Source organism: Scardinius erythrophthalmus (genome assembly GCF_964197995.2).
Source record: "Scardinius erythrophthalmus genome assembly, chromosome: 3".
In the NCBI taxonomy this organism is placed as follows: domain Eukaryota; kingdom Metazoa; phylum Chordata; class Actinopteri; order Cypriniformes; family Leuciscidae; genus Scardinius; species Scardinius erythrophthalmus.
This window is the reverse complement of record NC_138223.1, coordinates 32,699,068-32,720,238: the sequence shown is the minus strand read 5'-3', so window position 1 is coordinate 32,720,238 and position 21,171 is coordinate 32,699,068. Positions and strand designations below refer to the sequence as shown.

Sequence of the window (21,171 nt, the reverse complement as noted above, 5' to 3'; positions counted from 1 at the left end):
TCACAGCAGGTGGATGGCAAGGAGCATGTTATTGCAAACGCCAGCCATGTGCTGTCTGTCGGAAAGGAAATTGTCCACTTTTGATCGAGAACTATTCGCCATTGTGTGGTCAGTGCGCCATTTCCGCCACTACCTTGCATGCCACCCATTTACTATCATCACGGACTACAAGCCATTAGTCGGACTAAAAAGGCTCCCTTTGGACCACTATCCAACGGGTAGACGTGCACGTTGGGCAGTCGAATTAGACCTTTATGATTGCTGTGTGCGCCACCGCGAAGGTGCCAAACACTTCAACGCAGACGCTAAGGTTGTTCAACAAGATAATGGCAATGAACGGGTGTCCGCTAAGTTTTCGGTCGCCACACAGACCACATTGTTCGAGCCTCAGCCAAACCTTGCGTCGACACCTCTGCAAACACCAAAAATGGATGTTAATTCTCTCGTAGGCACGCCTGTTCCCAATTATGTCTTAGCGTACCTTATTCAAATTCAAAGTGACTGGAAAGTAGCAGAACAACAACGGTCTGACCCTGACTTGGCCACTGTCCTCTCATGGGTAGAAACGGGTCATAAGCTCCCTTTGTGGAGGCTCCGGGACGCATCACCATACGTTAGGAAATTGTGGTCACAATTCAGTCGGTTAACTATACATGACAATGTCTTGTGTAGACTGTTGCGCGAATCTCCTGCGGACGACGTCTTGCAAATTGTCATTCCGACGTCCTTGGTTCAAGACATATTGACCCATGTGCACGGCGATCCTTCAGTTGGCCACTACGTACATGCTAAAACCTTGAATAGGGCTAGGCGGCTCTTTTATTGGCCCTACATGTCTGCAGACATCTCTAAACATTGTTCTCAATGCGCGGCCTGTCAGTCCCGACGTTCGCCTGTACCCCGACCACAAGCTCCGCTCATTTCCATTTCTCGTGATCGACCATTCGAAATTGTCGCCGCGGACATAACGAGCTGCCTTTGTCGACTAAAGGCAACCATTACGTTTTAGTGATGATGGACCTGTACACTAAATTTGTAAATCTGTATCCTTTGAAGGATCAGACAGCTATCTCTGTGGCAGGTTACATTTTTGATCAATATATTCCGCAACATGGGGTTCCGGTTGCCTTGCACTCCGACCAAGGCAGACAATTCGAATCTGACCTCATTCAAAATCTCTGTAAGTTATTGAGCATTAAAAAGCTCCGCACATCTCCCTACCACGCCCAATGTGACGGCGCTGTGGAGCGCTTCAATCGCACCTTAAAAGATGAGCTTGCCAAATATCTCTTTGAGTTTGGTAGGGAATGGGACGAACACCTCCCACGTCGCATTAGCTTACAACACCATCAATCATTCCAGTACCGGGTTCACGCCATTCTTTTTAGCGCATGGGCACGAGGCCCGCGTTCCCTTAGACGTGCTATTTCAGGATGGCACCTCTATCACTTCAGCCACATCGGGCGCGCCTGCAGCTTTTGCTAATTCACTACGACACAGATTATCCTCTGCTTATCGGTCAGCAACTGCCTAGTGGGACAAAGCGCAAGGGCAACAGCGACATTACTATGATCGTCATGTGAAGTACACTCCATACAAGGCGGGCGACTTGGTACTCCTTGATGACCCAGCCAACAAGCATAATAAACTACGTCCTCGCTGGGTGGGTCCTTATGAGGTTTTACATTCAATAGCACCTCTTGGTAGTCTTACCCCCGTGGATTTTGCTGTTCGTGATACTTCCAAACCACACGCCAAGACCAAAGTCATTCACTATAACCGCATGAAGCCATACATCACTGAGCACTCACAAACACACATACCCCCCTCACCTCAGTTAACCGCCAAACCAAACACCCTGTACACATTATCAGGTCTTCTTCCACCTCATGTTACGCCAATAGCCCCAGGACCTCCCGCTGGACCCCCCAGGCCACGTTTGCCACCAGCACACCAACCTTTGCCGCAGTACGGCCCCCTACCTGATGTTTCAAAGGATAATGTAAAGTATTTTGTTTATTTTTATTTTATTTTTTATTTTTTGATACCACTGTAAGTTGTTTAACAGTATTACGAGTTCATTGTTCTCATGGCCTTACAGTAGTGGAAAAATATATATATAATGTGTGCATTTCATGACATGCAATGTTATCACATGTTCTCTTATGGGGTTTTGTGTCAACACATAGAAATGAGGACATATCTTATAGGAAGGGGAGTATTATGTAAGAATTGAAATGGGAAGGTTTAAATAAAGTTAGAGGGTACGCGAGATATCGCGAGTGTAAGAGACACGCAAAAAGGGGAGGAGTTGAAAAAGAGAGGAAGAGAGGAGAGTTGATATGGATGGAGGAATGGACGATGTAATCGGGTGGAACGATGTAGAGTCATAGTTAAGAGAAATGCTGAAATAAACAGTTCTGAGCACAGAAGTCTTGGTCTGACTCCTTTATCAAGTGACCACGACAGATACAGGAAATAGCCAAGAACCCACGCATAATACTCGGTAAGCACGGATTCCTCGAGACTCGCAAATCCGAGTATTACACTTATATAGAACTTTTCTGGGTACTCAAAGCGCTTGATGCGACGGCAGCCATATTGTGCCAAACATTGACATGACTATTTTTATACAACCCCATTTCCAGAATAGTTGGGACATTTTGTTAAATGGAATAAAATCAAGAATCTGTGATTTATTAATTCTCTTGAACCTTTATTTACCTGACAATACAAAATATAGAAAATATTTCCAATGTTTTCACTGACTTGCTCTGATGCACCCCAATACCGGGACAGATGTTTACTTTTGCACCTGTTACTGATAAAAGTCTGGTTGGTCCCTTTCGTCTTTGAGACTGAGAACTAGATGTATGTTGTTCCCCAAAACAAGCTGAAACATGGACTCATCTGACCACTGCACACATTTCCACTGTCTTCAAGACAGGATGTAACTTAACTCAGTCAAACACTGCTTCAAACCTAATAAGTACAGGTTACAGCTGAGATCTCATATTAATTATTTCTGAATAATAACTTCTTAATAACTTCATACTTTACTATAAAAAAAGAAAGTGAAGACAATTAATTTAAAGATACTGTAGGCCTACCTGATAATTTTTTCTTCTATTTAGGCAAAATGTTTTAAACCCCAAATAATATATTTTAAAAGCAATCATCTGTGAAAAAATATTTGAAAAAAAATATCTGTAAAATGAACAAGTAGGCTACATCATGAATCCATTTTCCAAACCATGTTTTTGTCTTATCCTGAATCTGAAACACCTATAATAAGTGTTTATATTCGGACTATTTTAGACTGGTTCGGGTCGTACTGCTGCGGAGTAGCCTACCCCAGTACCTGCGTGACTCGTCATAGATATAAACAGAGAGAAGTAGCTCCGTCTACAATGTTCTTCCGCAATACGCATGCAGTTCTGTTTATTACGGAGCCCCTAAAGGGAGGTGGTGATGGAAATATTTTTAGGTTGAGAGAATTTTTTTTTGAAATCTTTTGCGTTCCCCCGAGAAACTACAATATAAAAAGTTTTGCGAGGGAACGCAAAGTTTCTGGGGGGAATGCAAAAGTTTTGCGAGGGAACGCAAAAGATTTGAAAAAAAAAATAATAATTCTCCCAACCTAAAAATATTTCCACCACCACGTCCCTTTAGGGGCTCCATAGTATATTAACCGCTAGAGCGCCAAAAGTTAAGGACTGCAACTATAAGTAAAAGGCAACTCTTTGTTTTCTGTAATAATTTTCAATGATTATTGCACATACATTTTTTTTTTAAAAGAATTAGAAAAAGATCATTTATATTCCAAACAATTGTATCCTACACCTAAGCATTGTCACATGATTTAGACATTGATTATGTACTTCAGAGGCATGATATTCGTATATCATTATATACGTTTCTACTCAACTGAAGTTTCTCCTATTCACATAAAAAAAGCAATTAAGTTGCAGAGCAAAACAGACATTGAGAAAGACACAAAGTAGCCTCTATTGGGTGTGGTAATGACCGTGGTGATTGTCGAAGGCTTATTAGTGACTGTAGAGGGCTCAACTGTGGTTGCAGTTACAGAGGGACTCTTTATAGAAGTGAAACATGTGCCCACATTTCCCACCATGTCCACAACTACCAGCTCTACCTCCTGAGAACAACAGGAAGCATTATAGGATGCCACAGTCACATTTGTACCATCGTCAATTATCACAGTGCTTAAGCTGAGAGAGCCGTTCCCACGGTTGAAAAACACACCGGATATGCCTGTGCCATTCCCGTCCGTCAAGTTGGCGGAGAGTTCCCATGATGCCGTGCTGCATTCCACAGAACAGTTAGCTTTGATGCTCCCTACCTGACAGACAGGGATAGAAATATCAGTCACCTGCCAAATAAAAATAAAAATAATTGAGGTTAATCAGAGTCGATGAAGGGATCAAATGCTAATACTGTTTGCACCAAAAACAATGAGTCACGAAAAAAGCTATTCTATTCAATGGAGATCATTTACAGTACAATGAAAATGCAACAAAATTCAAACTGATGGTATTATTAATGTTAATATTAATATTTATGTCTACTCTAGCCGCTTTCATAACAGCTACCTTAGTCATGACACTGAACCGCAATGCCACGTAATTCGAGTCACTGGACTCTGGATCTTCTGCTTCAATAGTGAGTGTGACATCCGTCCCTGACTTTGTGTTGGAGGGTGCGGTCAGTGTTACAGTTCCCTGAGCGCTGCCCTCTGTCCCCACATTCAGAGAGCTGGGGAAAGACACGTTGAAGCCGCGGTCAGTCCTGGCTCGGATAGTGTAGCTCCCTGTAGCATTATTGACCAATGTAAAGTTGAGATCGAAAGGAATTCCAGGCTCTATAGTGCTATCAGGTTGGGCCTGAGAAGTGAAATGGTTAATATGGTTAGAAATATTGTCAATGTATTTTGCATTTATTTCATTGAATTCTGTGCTGCTCATACTAAACTTATATAAAAATCATGTATCAATATTTTTTTGCTGAACTATCCCCTTAAAGTGTAAGTTGCAGGTTAACCACCACAACCAATTAATGTGTAAATTAAAGTGCTCTATGTGTATATATTTAATTATTTCTGTCTTAAAATGTGTTAAAATAACATTTATTGGGGTTTCTTCAGAGATAGCGTGTTTTTTCAGTTACTGGGTGATGACGTCACAAGAGGAACTCGCAACCCATACTCCGCTAGATTCCTACTGTATTATGGCTATTTGGAGAACGACTGAGGATGTGGGAAACCATCAAATTCTTTATGGACCACAGCCCTACAATTTTTAACTGGTCAGGCGTGAGAGAGGGGACCCATGGCACTCAAAGAGTTATTAATGCTTGGTGTGAGGAGAATGAGTAGAGGGTTGGCCAGGTGAGTAACTTTAGCTACGTTAGAGCTAGTCTAGCCTGGTGCAAACTTAACCCGGATAATATAACGGAACAAGCAAGTCTTTTCAAAATATTGCCGTCATGTAGAATAGCAAGGAGGGACAATGACTGAAGACATTATTTACTTACAGTAAGTCAGTCCAAATCAGAGCTGCACGTTAGAGATGCACACACTGCACAGCACCAATCGCTAGTCTCATCGACGCCTCAAACGTCTTGTAATACCCTTCCTCAATCCACGCGCTATCAATTTCTCACGATTTAATTAGCGATGTTTATTGTCAGAAGAGAAAAAGAGAGATCGATGTCCCCATCACTGTTTGTGTGGGCTATCAGCAGTGGAGAGTATGTGCTGCCGTGAGGTGAACGCGTTCTGGAGTTTAGTGGAACAGCTCGACCCGCGACCGGCTGATCTGACGTGCCTGAACCCGTTTGTTTTGCGAATAGCTTATTCTCATTTCAGGCAGGATCACGGTCCCCTTGAAGTCAGCACACACAAGTATGTTTACAATTGAGTTATTTTATCCATAATTTTTTTTATCAAATAAAACATACAACCAACTTTTCTGTAGTTATGTAAGGCATAGCTATGACTATGCCGGTAACTCTACTAGTGAGTTCCTCTTGTGACGTCACGCTCCATCTAGTGGAAGGGAGCGGGAGCGGTTAAAACCACTGTTAAAAGTGCCAACTTTTCATATTATATCAGCATTTTGGTATAAAAAACAATGGTGGGCGGTTCTTATCTTTATGTTTAATAAACACATTGCCTTACTTCGTGAAAAATTTAACCTGCAACTTACACTTTAAGCTCACCGTGATGGTAACTCTAGAGCCTTTTTGCTGTGTGGGTGACTGTCTCTGGAATTGACTAGGCAAAGATCGAGTTAAGTCATTCAATAGTCCTTTAAGTTGGACCACAAATGCTCCCTCTGGGATTCTGTCTACTTTCACCAGGAAGTCTGTCGCTCCCACTGCTTTGATGGTTCCATTAACAACGTCAGATCCTGAAGCTTCAACTAGAAGCACGTCAGTCACTGTGACTGAATCTCCTCCGATCACAGAGACAAACAAAGTAGCATTCCGACCTGATCAGCAATCAAAGAAAACATTATTTCATTCACATTGACGACACTAAAAAATAAAAATAAAGATAGTTCTTCATGTTTATACTCTCCTGTTCAAAAGTTTGGCATCAGAAAGATTTTTTGTTTTGTTTTAAATATTTTATTTTTTGTCTTGTTTTCAGCAAGGACTGAATAAAAACACACAATGAACTCTCTATTCATCAAAAAATCCTGAAAAAAATTATAATGAAATCCAAAAAATATTAAGCAGCACAACTGTTTTTAACATTGATAATCAATCAGAAATGTTTCTTAATAAAGATTCCTGAAGGATCATGTTCCACTGATGCTAAAAATTCAGCTTTACCATGACAGGAATAAATTACATTTTAAATTATTTTAAAAAAGAAAACATCCATCCATCCATCCATCTTTTTCCGCTTATCCGGGGCCGGGTCGCAGGTGCAGCAGTCTAAGCAGGGATGCCCAGACTTCCCTCTCCCTAGACACTTTCTCCAGCTCTTCCGGGGGGACACCGAGGCGTTCCCAGGCCAGCCGGCAGACATAGTCCCTCCAGCGTGTCCTAGGTCTTCCCCGGGGTCTCCTCCCATTGGGACATGCCCAGAACACCTTCCCGGGAAGGCGTCCAGGAGGCATCCGGAAAAAATGCCAGAGCGACCTCAGCTGGCCCCTCTCGATGTGGAGGAGCAGCGGCTCTACTCTGAGCTCCTTCCGAGTGACCGAGGTTCTCAACCTATCTCTAAGGGATCGCCCAGCCACCCTGCGGAGAAAGCTCATTTCGGCCGCCTGTATCCGGGATCTTGTCCTTTTGGTCATGACCCAAAGCTCATGACCATAGGTGAGAGTAGGAACGTAGATTGACCTGTAAATCGAGAGCTTCGCCTTGCGGCTCAGCTCCTTCTTCACCACGACAGACTGGTACAGCGACCGCATTACTGCAGAAGCTCCACCGATCCGTCTGTCAATCTCCCGCTCTCCCGTCTGTCCATCCTTCACTCGTGAACAAGACCCCAAGATACTTGAACTCCTCCACTTGAGGCAGGAACACTCCACCAACCTGAAGTGGGCAAGCCACCCTTTTCCGACTGAGGACCATGGCCTCGGATTTGGAGGTGCTGATTTAGTGCAGCAGATTAATGGCATATTTCAAGAGAATCGTTCAAATTGGTATAGAAGCATGAAATTTGGCACAGATACTCTCTAAGGGTCACTCTTTGGGAAAAAGGCGCTGGCCATCCAAAAATTCAACATTTTTTCAAGATGGCCGCTATTTCTGTCAAATGCTCATTATGTCAATCGTTCAAACAGTGATGCAGGCATAACATTTTGTGAAAATACTCTCTTCAGAATGTTTTTTTTTTGGAAAACGGTGCTTGTCCCTCAAAAATTCAAGATGGCAACCATTTTTCAAGATGGCCGCCATTTTTCAAGATGGCCGCTATTTTTCTTGAATCCTTATTTTTTTTTTTTTTTTTAAATGGTGATGCTATCATGAAATTTGGTACAAATATTCTTAAAGGAACATTATCATGGAAAAAGATGTGTGCCACTCAAAAATTCAAGATGGCGACCATTTTCAAGATGGCCACCATTTCTGTCAGAGCTCAATTTAATGTTAAGGAAGGTTTTGTTTAATAGAGTGAACGTCATTACACAACCAGGGCACACTGGTGACTTCACTGCTGTGGAACTCAGCATGGGATTCAGTGTCAGCTGATCTAGTTTTACTTTCACTGTAGTTCTTGACTAGTAGTAATAGTATAGCTAAGTTTAGTGTCCCTAAACCGCACCCGAATTGACAGGTTGTGCCAGCGTGGGAGAGCCGAGCCAAGGGTAAGCGGGGCAATACATGACTTGTTCATGTATGCTTACCTGGAAGGTGTACAGATCACACGGGACTTAAATGGCTCTGGATGAATGATCGGGCTAGGTGTAGGTGACCCGTACCTAGTTGTATCCCATACCTGAATGTGTACTATGTCTATGATTGAGGTGGTAAAATGATAACCCCTCGGCCTTAATCAGACAACAAACCTCCAAAATGGCAAATGGAAATCCCATGTCAGCCAAGAGGCCAACTGATTGGATGAAATGTTGTCTTTGTCAGACAGACACAGAGGAACCCCTCCAATCACCACCTACCCATCATGTTTCTCAACATGATGGCTATAAAATGATTGCCACCAACATTCCACTCTTTCACAAGATGAACAAAATGCCAATGACCCTGGACCTGGAACGACTGGTGGTGGTATAGAAGCTACTTTGAGAAGGAACCAAGCAAAGTATCACTACAATTGTCGACTTCGGTTCAACAACACAAAGTTACTTCGTGCCCAGAAGCAACAATCCGATGCTCAATGTAGTGAGACAGATGAAGGCCAAACAAAGCATCGCAGAACCATGATGCAGAAAAGTCTAGATGATCAGGTTTGCTTTTTTTGTGATAACATATCTCCTGAATCTGACCTACGTCAGGTAATGACACTGCAACTGAATGACAGACATGAATGTGCACAAACACTGAATGATGCTAAATTATTGTCTCAACTAAGTGGTGCTGATGCCATTGCACAGGAGCTGAAATACCATCATTTGTGTCTCATTCATCTTTACAACAGAGAGAAACTCCACCTCAGAAGGCTTGAGAAAGAGTCACACAGTGAAACGATTCAACCAGCCATCTTTCTTATGGCTCTTTCTGAACTGGTCACCTATATTGTTGAAACCAGTCTTAATTCTGATGGTCCTTCCGCCTTCCCTCTCACAGATACAGTGGGGAGAACAAGTATTTGATACACTGCTGATTTTGCAGGTTTTCCCACTTACAAAGCATGTAGAAGTCTGTAATTTTTATCATAGGTACTCTTCAACTGTGAGTGACGGAATCTAAAACAAAAATCCAGAAAATCACATTGTATGATTTTTAAGTAATTAATTTGCATTTTATTGCAAGACATAAGTATTTGATACATCAGAAAAGCAGAACTTAATATTTGGTACAGAAACCTTTGTTTGCAATTACAGAGATCATACGTTTCCTGTAGTTCTTGACCAGGTTTGCACACACTGCAGCAGGGGTTCTGGCCCACTCCTCCATACAGACCTTCTCCAGATCCTGCAGGTGTCGGGGCTGTCACTGGGCAATACAGACTTTCAGCTCCTCCAAAGATCTTCTATTGGGTTCAAGTCTGGAGACTGGCTAGGCCACTCCAGGACCTTGAGATGCTTCTTACGGAGCCACTCCTTAGTTGCCCTGGCTGTGTGTTTCGGGTCGTTGTCCTGCTGGAAGACCCAGCCACGACCCATCTTCAATACTCTTACTGAGGGAAGGAGGTTGTTGGCCAAGATCTCGCGATACATGGCCCCATCCATCCTCCCCTCACTACGGTGCAGTCGGCCTGTCCCCTTTGCAGAAAAGCATCCCCAAAGAATGATGTTTCCACCTCCATGCTTCACGGTTGGGATGGTGTTCTTGGGGTTGTACTCATCCTTCTTCTTCCTCCAAACACGACGAGTGGAGTTTAGACCAAAAAGATCTATTTTTGTCTCATCAGACCACATGACCTTCTCCCATTCCTCCTCTGGATCATCCAGATGGTCATTGGCAAACTTCAGACGGGCCTGGACATGCTTCGGCTTGAGCAGGGGGACCTTGCGTGCACTGCAGGATTTTAATCCATGACGGCATAGTGTGTTACTACTAATGGTTTTCTTTGAGACTGTCGTCCCTGCTCTCTTCAGGTCATTGACCAGGTTCTGCCGTGTAGTTCTGGACTGATCCCTCACCTTTCTCATGATCATTGATGCCCCACGAGGTGAGATTTTGCATGGTGCCCCAGATGGAGGGAGATTGACCGTCATCTTGATCTTCTTCCATTTTCTAATAATTGCGCCAACAGTTGTTGCCTTCTCACCAAGCTGCTTGCCGTCCTGTAGCCCATCACAGCCTTGAGCAGGTCTACAATTTTATCCCTGATGTCCTTACAAAGCTCTCTGGTCTTGGCCATTGTGGAGAGGTTAGAGTCTGTTTGATTGAGTTTGTGTACAGGTATACAGGTAACGAGTTCAAACAGGTGCCGTTAATACAGGTAATGAGTGGAGAACCGGAGGGCTTCTTAAAGAAAAACTAACAGGTCTGAGAGAGTCGGAATTCTTACTGGTTGGTAGGTGATCAAATACTTATGTCATGCGATAAAATGCAAATTAATTATTTAAAAATCATACAATGTGATTTTCTGGATTTCCGTCTCTCACAGTTGAAGTGTACCTATGATAAAAATTACAGACCTCTACATGCTTTGTAAGTAGGAAAACCTTCAAAATCAGCAGTGTATCCAATACTTGTTCTCCCCACTGTACTGTATGTGCAACCTGTACCAGTAGCGTATCCTTTTTTCTAACAGTGGCCCTTCCTCTCTGTGGACTACACCTTGCCGTGGTGGAGAGGCTTGTGTATGAACTCCATTGAACCTGAGAGCTATGCCGGCGGGGATTTTATATCCCTGGCAAGTTTAACTAAGCTGGACAGGTCAAAGAAGAGGAGGCAGACAAAGCAGACATTATAACTATTTGACAGAAATGGTGGCCATCTTGAAAATGGTGGCCATCCTGAATTTTTGAGTGGCACAAACCTTTTTCCAAAAGAGTGTTCCTTGAAGAGTATTTCTGCCTAATTGTATGCTTGCATCACCATTTTAAAAATTTAAATAATTAAGGCGAGACACTACGGGTGAATAGGGTAAAAATAAAAAAAACTAGCAGATATCACCATTAAAACTTCTCCCAGTTGATTACCTACATTAATATGAGAAAAAAATTTATTAAAAGTTTTCTGTAATTTAATGTTTAAATTAGCAAATTAGGCAATATCTAATTAAATATGCGCTAATTTGTATATATTTTAAAAAACGAAATCTGAGTATTGGATAATATTTTTTCATTGTGTTCACATATTAGATGGGGAAAAAATACAGAGGCATTTATGGATATCTACTTTTGTTATCCTGTAAATCATAATATACTGTCAATAGCCTTAAAATTATTTTCGACATGTTTTTTGGAATAAAATGTTATATAAATCAGGCTAGGAAAAATATATTTACAGATCCCTCTGTAAATGTCTTCATAATATAACTAGGTACAAGACTGGAAAGATTGGTGTATATAGGTGCTACTGAAGTGGAGATTTCAGACTTGGAGTATGAGAGAAAGGTCATTTTGAGAAAACGGGCTTTAAAGATTTATCATCAGCCAATGAGATTGCGCATTCAGCCCTTTTACTTTCGCGATTGGTTGCTGATAAAAAGGAAATGACCATATTTGGATCCGACAGCATTGTACAGTGAAGAGAGAGCTTTCCAGCGGTGCCTGTGAAGACAGAGAGCAGACAGAGATCGTGGATCGGCGGGAGGATTTACAACGACAACTTTTGTTGAATTTACGCGAAATCTACAGACGCAAACAGACAAAGTGTAGTAAAATAAAGATCTAAATGTGTTTTTTGGACTTTTTTTCACCACAGTCTGAAAGAAGACATGTTATTGAAGACAAATATCCAAAAATCTCAAAATTGACCAGTAAAAAAAACAACAATGTTTTTGCCTGCCATGTCTCACCTTAATATTCGACAGGAACAGTGGCCATCTTTAAAAATGGCGGCCATCTTGAATTTTTGAGGGACAAGCATCTTTTTCTATTAACATGTCCTTTAGAGAGTATATTTGTATCAAATTTTATGCTTGGATCACTGTTTGAATAATTGATATAATAAGCATTGAATAGCAATGGCCGAAAAATGGAAAAAATGAAAAATGGCCGCCATATTGAATTTTTGAGTGGCCAACGCCTTTTTCCAAAATAGTGGCCCTTAGAGAGTATCTGTGCCAAATTTCATGCTTCTATACCAAAGTGAACAATTTTTTTACTAATCTGCTGCACTAATTCTCATCCCGGCCACTTCACACTCGGCTGCAAACCGCCCCAGTGCATGCTGAAGGTCCTGGTCTGATGGGGGCAGCATGACAACATCATCTGCAAAGAGCAGAGATGAAATCGTGTGGTCCCCAAACCTGACCCCCTCCGGCCCCTGGCTGCGCCTAGAAATTCTGTCCATAAAAATTATGAACAGAACCGGCAACAAAGGGCAGCCCTGCCGGAGTCCAACATGCACTGGGAACAAGTCTGACTTACTGCCGGCAATGCGAACCAAGCTCCTACCCCGGTCGTACAGGGACCGGATAGCCCTTAGCAAAGGGCCCCCGAACTCCATACTCCCAGAGCACCCTCCACAAGATGCCGCGAGGGACACAGTCAAAAGCCTTCTCCAAATCCACAAAGCACATGTGGATTGGTTTGGCAAACTCCCATGAACCCTCCAGCACCCTGTAGAGGGTATAGAGCTGGTCCAGTGGTCCACGACCGGGACGAAAACCACACTGTTCCTCCTGAATCGAGGTTCTACTATCGGCCGGATTCTCCTCTCCAGTACCCTGGCATAGACTTTCCCGGGGAGGCTGAGAATTGTGATCCCCCTATAGTTGGAGCACACCCTCCGGTCCCACTTCTTAAAAAGAGGGACCACCACCCCGGTCTGCCAGTCCAAAGGTACTGTCCCCGACCGCCACGCGATGCTGCAGAGGCGTGTCAGCCAAGACAGCCCCACAACATCCAGAGACTTGAGGTACTCAGGGCGGATCTCATCCACCCCCGGTGCCTTGCCACCGAGGAGTTTCTTGACTACCTCAGTGACTTCAGCTTGGGTGATGGACGAGTCTGCCTCCGAGCCCTCAGCCTCTGCTTCCTCAATGGAAGACGTGACGGCGGGATTGAGGAGATCCTCAAAGTATTCCTTCCACCATCCGGTGATATCCCCAGTCGAGGTCAACAGCTGCCCACCTCCACTGTAAACAGCGTTGGTAGGGCACTGCTTCCCCCTCCTGAGGCGCCGGACGGTTTGCCAGAATCTCTTCGAGGCCAACCGATAGTCCTTCTCCATGGCCTCATCGAACTCCTCCCAGGCCCGAGTTTTTGCCTCCACAACCACCCGGGCTGCAGTCCGCTTGGCCCGTCGGTACCCGTCAGCTGCCTCAGGAGTCCCACAAGCCAGCCGGGCCCGATAGGACTCCTTCTTCAGCTTGACGGCATACCTTACTTCCGGTGTCCACCACCGGGTTCGGGGATTGCCGCCTCGACAGGCACCGGAGACCTTAAAGGGGGGGGTGAAATGCTCATTTTCACTCAATCTCCTGTTAATCTTGAGTACCTATAGAGTAATATTGCATCCTTCATATCTCCAAAAAGTCTTTTGTTTTATTATATTTTTAATTGAAAGATTGGCTATACCGAGTCTTTCCGGAAAAAAACTAGCGGCTGGGGGCGGGCCGTGTGGGCGAAGCTTAGCTGTGCTAACGCACTGAGCTAACAACACACAGAGACATTTGTTCAACAGTTTTACTCACCGTTCCAATGCACGACCGCGAACCTTTATCATTGTGACTGCTCGATCCTTAAGCATTAGACGATCTGCAAATCCGTCGATCTGGGCTTTGTTTATAAAACAATCATCGTCGAAATGCAGGGAACAACAGTCTTACACAACTCCGTTTATGCTCAGGAAAACAAACTCCATCCACGGGTTCCTTAACACTGGGTTCTTTGGGAATCTGTGCAGGGTTGTCTTGCCCTGGCAACCAAAAACACACTTCTTTGGTGACATTGACTTCCCAAAAGCCGGGCAGGGCGCTTTGATGGCGAACTCTCTTGCTCTGTTCTACGAGTACGCGCGCGCCCGCGATCTTACCGGAGAAGTGCCCTTAGGACCCATATAAAGAAAATTCGCTCTATCTTACGTAAGACAAAGCCATCTTCGAAAAAAACTTCCCGAAACTTGTGACAAACCGGAAGGAGTATTTTTGGAACAAAAATACTCCTTCAAACGTAAAACTTAGTTTTTGAAACTTTGTCCATGTTTAGCATGGGAATCCAACTCTTTACCAGTGTAAAAAACTCAGTTTGCATGAAATAGCATTTCACCCCCCCTTTAAGGCCACAGCTCCGAGTGACCGCGTTGACAATGGAGGTGGAGAACATGATCCACTCGGACTCAATATCTCCAGACTCCCTCGGGATCTGGTCGAAGCTCTGTCGGAGGTGGGAGTTGAAGATCTCTCTGACAGGGCATTCGGCCAAATGTTCCCAACAGATCCTCACAGTACGTTTGGGTCTGCCGAGTCTGTCCAGCTTCCTCCCCCACCATCAGATCCAACTCAGTTCCTCTCTTCACCCGAGTGTCCAAGACATAGGGCCGGAGGTCAGATGAAACAACCACAAAGTCGATCATCGACCTCCGGCCTAGGGTGTCCTGGTGCCATGTGCACTGATGGACACCCTTATGCTTGAACATGGTGTTCGTTATGGACAAGCTGTAACTAGCACAGAAGTCCAATAACAGAACACCACTCGGGTTCAGATCAGGGGGGCCGTTCCTCCCAATCACTCCCCTCCAGGTGTCACTGTCGCTGCCCACGTGGGCGTTGAAGTCCCCCAGTAGAACGACGGAGTCCCCGGGCGGAGCACTTTCCAGCACCCCTCCCAGAGACTCCAAGAAGGCCGGATACTCTGCACTGCCGTTTGGCCCGTAGGCACAAACGACAGTGAGAGACCTATCCCTGACCCGAAGGCGCAGGGAAGCGACCCTCTCGTTCACCGGGGTGAACTCCAACACATGGTGGCTGAGCTGGGGGGCTATAAGCAAACCCACACCAGCCTGCCGCCTCTCACCATGGGCAACTCCAGAGTGGTGAAGAGTCCATCCTCTCTCGAGGAGTGTGGATCCAGAGCACAAGCCGTGTGTGGAGGTGATCCCAACTATCTCTAGTCGGAATCTCTGAACCTCACGCACAATCTCAGGCTCCTTCCCCGCCAGAGAGGTAACGTTCCATGTCCCTAGAGCTAGATTCCGCGTCCAGGGATCAGGTTGTCTAGGCCCCCGCCTTTGACTGCCGCCCGATCCACTTAGCACCGGCCTCTTGCGGTCCCTCCTGCAGGTGGTGGGTCCACGGGAGGGTGGCCCCACGTCGCTCCTTCGGGCTGAGCCCGGCCGGACCCCATGGGGTGAGGCCCGACCACCAGGCGCTCGCATACGAGCCCCAACCCCGGGCCTGGCTCCAGGGTGGGGCCCCGGCTACGCCATGCCGGGCGACGTCACGGTCCTCGAATTTATATTCGTCATAAGGTATTTTGAACCGCTCTTAGTCTGACCCGTCACCTAGGACCTGTTTGCCTTGGGAGACCCTACCAGGGGCATATAGCCCCAGACAACATAGCTCCTAGGGTCGTTCGGGTACTCAAACCCCTCCACCACGGTAAGGTGGCAGTTCAAGGAGGGGAAAATAGAAAAAAGTTATTATAAATTGTAATAATACATATTTATAATAATACAATATTACTGTTTATAGTATACTGTATTTTTTTTATCAAATAAAAGCAGCCTTGTTGGGCATAAGAGACTTCTTTCAAAAACATTTTAAAAATATAACAGACTCAAAACTTTTGACCGGTAGTGTCAAAAGAAATAATCAACTGTCTAAAAATAATCAAGAGGAAATATTAGGGGGAAAAAAGATGATATCATACCGATGAATGGACGATTGGCTTTCGGTGTGATGTCACCTCCCTCTGACTGCTCCACAAAGTTAAAGAGAAAGTTCACAGAGCTCTGACCTGTATTCACAATTAAAATATAGTGAAAGTAGCACAACTATTGCAAGATGCAACATTATTGCAATCTTCTAAATGAAAACATTTGACTGATTTTCTTTTCAAAACCATTGTTTGCTAAACTAAAATCAAGATTAAACATAAATGCTATTATAATAATACATTTGATAAAAAAAATGTATATCAATGGTTTACATATCCGGCAGATTAAAACCACTTACCAGTGACTTTAAGGCTGTAGAAAGTTGAAGAGTTAATGCTGATCTTCCATTCCATCCCTGTCTGGTTGTCAGAGTTTAGTGTAACTCTCCTTAAATTCCCAACAGTCAGGGTGCTACCCAGACGACCATCTGCCACTGAATCTGACTGAGACACACCTGAAAGGCAGGAGAAGCATTGCTTATTTTTAACAATGATTCTGGCATCTGGATTTTTGTATTGGAGAAAATAAAACCCTTATATCATCAACACACAATGTCCGAGGTGCGTTGGCTCACCTGTAGGGCTGTAGAGGGTAAAGACGGGAGAGTCTCCGGTGACATACACAGTCAAATTGGACAGAGATGGATCCAACACAAAAGAAAAAAATTCTGCAATGGCTGGACTTCTCACGACCTGAAGAACAGTCACCTTCAAGAAACACAGAGACGTTTTCAATGTTGCCGTGTTTCACAGCAAAATTCCAACCACCAAATTGCAAAAAATTTAAATTAAACTTTTTCCAGTCCAATACCGATACTTTCAGTTTTGGTACTTGCCGATACCTGTATTTTAACTGCATTTTTTACTTTTAAATATATTGGGTAGAGAAACCAAAAGAATATGAATCATATTAGTTGGCTTAATTTGTTTAGCATATCATGCTTAAACATATTTAAATGTATTGTATGAGCTACAGCTACTTTCACTGTTCATTCTATCGCTCTATCCTATTTTATCATTTAAATGCACAGCTCATATTTAGAGTGCTAAGGATTGGGTCAGTGGTTCAAATGTTTAGATACCAGTGAAATATCCAACCCGATCTCACGGCAATTCGTACAAATTTTACGAGGTGGCTAATTCGTACAAATTCATAAAACCTCACTTGTATGAATTTGTAAGATTTTTGCTGAATCGTACATATTTTACGAGTTGCCCAATTTGTATGAATTTGTACGAATGACCTACCATCACTGGGGTTTAGACAAATCGTAGGAATTCGTATGAGGGAGGTCATAAGAATTTGTACGAATTAGCCATCTTTTACGCACTCGTATGAATTTGGACGAACTGGTTGTGACAATTCTCTATCCTCCTGGTACCGATACTGGTCTTGGTATCAGTGCATCCCTAATATATATATATATATATATATATATATATATATATATATATATATATATATATATATATATATATATATATATATATACACATATATATATACACATATATATATATACACATACATTAGTCATTGTCAGAACATACCAGGGCTGAGATAGATGCATCCGTAATGACTGCAGTGGCCTGAGACAGTGTAGCCCTTGGGACCTCTATGGTCTGTCCACCTGAAATTTGAGCCAGGTCTCTGTACAGCTGTATGTCTGACTGAGGAATTGATCTTGAATTAAACTGTTGAGATTGTGAGACATCCCGTCTTCTACGGAATGAGAAGGGGTCAGTCAACATGAAAGTGACCTGGAGGGCAGAGTGAAATTGCAGAGAGTGTCAGTTACAAATTAGCAGTAATGACATATTGGTGTTCTGCAGGCACTCACTGTTGACTTGGTTGTTGACTTGACTTGACTTGTTAATTCACTGTCCTTTGCTGAATCATCGGTGAAAACAAAAATGTCTGAAGATGGAGGAGCACCTGCTAGTGCCAACTGAAAAAAAAAAAAAAAAACAAGATGAGAAGACTTCGAGATATTATTCATTTCTCATTCTGGCTTTATCTCAGACAAAGCTCAAACCAGCTGTGATATTCACAATAATTGTATCAGTAATATAATCTTATATACTGTATCAATGTGAATAGGAGTGTTTTTCTTAGCTTAAAGGGCACCTATTATGCAAAATTCACTTTTACATGGTGTTTGAACATAAATGTGTGTTGGCAGTGTGTGAGCAAAACAACCCTAGAATGATAAATATCCACGAAGTGTTTTTTTTTACAATCTCAATAAATCATAAGCACTGTCTCAGAACAAGCTGTTCTCAGATTCGGGGCAATGTGGCGTAAAATTGAGCAGGCCCCTCCCACGACTGTTGAGTGACACTTCAGTTTGAGCCTAGACCCGCCCTGAGTGAGCTGGACACACAGTCCGCCATTGTTCGATGCTTGAGCAGCTGTAGACAAGAATGTCTCCTAAGCCAGTGGTTCCCAAACCTGTCCTGGAGGACCACCAACACTGCACGTTTTCTTTGTCTCCCTAATCAAGCACACCTGATTCAACTCATCAGCTCATTATCACATGGGTTAATGAGCTGATGAGTTGAATCAGGTGTATTTGATCACTTGTTCATGGTAGAATACCTGGTGGTGTTGCCCTGTTATGGCATAAAAAATATGATCAGCTGGTTAAGGTGGTTAGACTGGATGTTGATTGGGCCATAGGAATTGAGTTTAATTGTGGTGATAAAAACTTCATTATCTTAAACATTTACACACCCTATGAGTGTTCTCAAAATGAAGAGGAATATCTTAATAGGCTGGCTTGTGTTATGTCTTTCATTCAAGATAATGCCTCCACGTGTTTCTTTATTGTGGGTGACATGAATGCAGATGTTTCTGATGGCAGCGCTTTATTTGCCAAACATTTAATGCAGTTCTGTTTTGATAATGGTTTAATTCTTTCTAGCAAAGTGCTCTTGCCTGATAGTAGCTACACCTATATCAGTGAGGCATGGCACACAACTTCATGGCTAGACCACTGCATTTGCACGGCTGACGAACATGATTCTATAGAGGCCATAAAAATTAATTATGAATTTGCCACTACTGATCATGTGCCTTTTTCTTTTCTGTAAGTTTAGGCGATATACCTGCTTTTAAACACTGTAGATAACATGTTTGTGGGGAAAATAGATTGGTCTAATCTGAAGGAGGAGGACCTTAAAGAATATTATATTTAGTCTGACATCTTGTTGAATAACATTGAATTACCTAAAGATTCTATGGCATGTTATGATATTAATTGTAAGAACCCTCAACATGGTATTGAGCTGTGCACCCTGTATGAGAATATTGTGAAGTCCCTCCTTGTTTCGAGCAGGCCCATGTATAAGACACACAGATTGTACAAGGTTAAGCCAGGTTGGAATGACTATGTGGAAGAGATACATGCCGAGGCAAGAAGGGCTTTTAAAGCATGGGATGAGTCAGGTAGACATAAACAGGGTCCCTTATTTGAACACAAGAAACAGGCAAATGCAAAGTTTAAATATGCTTTACGTTTCATTAAGAGGAAGGAAAACACAATGAGGTCGGACTCTCTGGCAAGGAAGCTGCAATATAACAGTCCTATTGAGTTCTGGAAAGAAATCAAAAGAATGAATAACTGTAAAACATCGTTACCATTACCAACGAATATTGATGGTGTCAATGGCTCAGAAGAAATTACTCAATTGTGGCAGAAACATTATTATGAGCTGTTTAATTGTGTAAAAAGTAAATCTTTTATAATGGGTGACATTGACAGTAATGAAGATGCAACTGTTCTACCTCAAGAAATATATGACGCAATTATGTTGCTAAAGGATAATAAGGCATGCGGTATGGATGAGATATCTGCGGAGCATTTAAAATTTGCAAGTAGAAAACTTTGTCCCCTAATTGCTATTTGTTTTACTGGGTTGTTAGTCCATGGTATTTTACCTGATACCAGCTCCAAGTGATTTGTGCCGGGTCCCCGCTGTGATAACAGTAACTTTCTCAAATGTTTACAGAACAAGCGGGAACCCAGTGTTCCTGTATCATCTGTTCATTCACATGTTAGAAAGTCTAAGGCCTTTAAAAGCCGTACAGCAAACCCATCTAATCTGGTGCCTATCACACGACAAACTAAGATTGTGGACACAAAAAGCAAGACTGTTAAGTTAGCACTTTTAAACATCCCCTCACTTAAAAATAAATCACTTCTAGTCAATGACTTTATAAGCACATACAACCTGGACTTTATATTTCTAAATGAAACTTGGCTAGAAGCCAGCTGCAGTGCAACAATCCTCAATGAAACATCTCCTCCGAACTTTACCTTTATGAGTGTCTCCAGAGCTGGAAGGAGAGGTGGGGGTGTAGCTGCTCTTTTTAAAGATGTCTATCAATGTAAGCAAATATCATTTGGTAATTACCCTTCTTTCGAACATCTGGGTATTGTGTTAAAAGGTGCTCCACGGATTTTACTTATCACTATTTACAGGCCTCCAAAATACTCTTCAGCCTTTGCTGAAGACTTTACAGAACTGTTATCAATAATTTCCTCAGAGTTTGACAGTTTCACTATTGCTGGAGATTTTAACATTCACATAGATAATGCAGAAAATAATATGGCAAAAGAAATCAATACTGTTTTAAAAACTTTTGATCTGATTCAACATGTACATGGGCCCACACACAATCGTGGACACACTCTAGATTTACTTATCAGTAAGGGTCTAAACATTTCATTGAATGATATTAAGGATGTCGCACTCTCTGATCATTACTGTATTTTCTTTGATTTATTGATCTCTCCTGCCATTGAAGTTAGATCTGTGTCTGTCAAGAAGAGATGCCTAAATGAGAACACTAGTGTACTATTTATGAAGGCCATATCCCTAAGACCGAGCATATCTGCTGACTCGGTTGATTCTCTCCTTGATTCTTTTAACTCGAAGGTTAAAAATGTAATTGATGATATTGCTCCTGTTAAAGTCAGGAAGAATGGTAAACAAAAAGCACCTTGGAGAAACT

The 21,171-nt window shown here is 42.8% G+C and overlaps 1 protein-coding gene across 1 annotated transcript in view; it reads right to left on the bottom strand.

Annotated features, from left to right (window-relative positions):
* Positions 1-244: 244 nt before the first annotated feature.
* LOC308688870 (von Willebrand factor A domain-containing protein 7-like) overlaps positions 245-21,171 on the bottom strand; it is a gene marked incomplete at both ends in the record, with an annotated part of 52,319 nt that continues 31,392 nt past the window's right edge. The window contains 10 exons of the mRNA XM_081362310.1: positions 245-412; positions 4,088-4,393; positions 4,614-4,904; positions 6,241-6,512; positions 16,149-16,235; positions 16,454-16,609; positions 16,730-16,862; positions 17,706-17,915; positions 17,996-18,103; positions 20,474-20,493. Coding sequence (XP_081218436.1) covers positions 245-412; positions 4,088-4,393; positions 4,614-4,904; positions 6,241-6,512; positions 16,149-16,235; positions 16,454-16,609; positions 16,730-16,862; positions 17,706-17,915; positions 17,996-18,103; positions 20,474-20,493 — 1,751 coding nt within the window. The remainder of the gene's footprint in view (positions 413-4,087; positions 4,394-4,613; positions 4,905-6,240; positions 6,513-16,148; positions 16,236-16,453; positions 16,610-16,729; positions 16,863-17,705; positions 17,916-17,995; positions 18,104-20,473; positions 20,494-21,171) is intronic.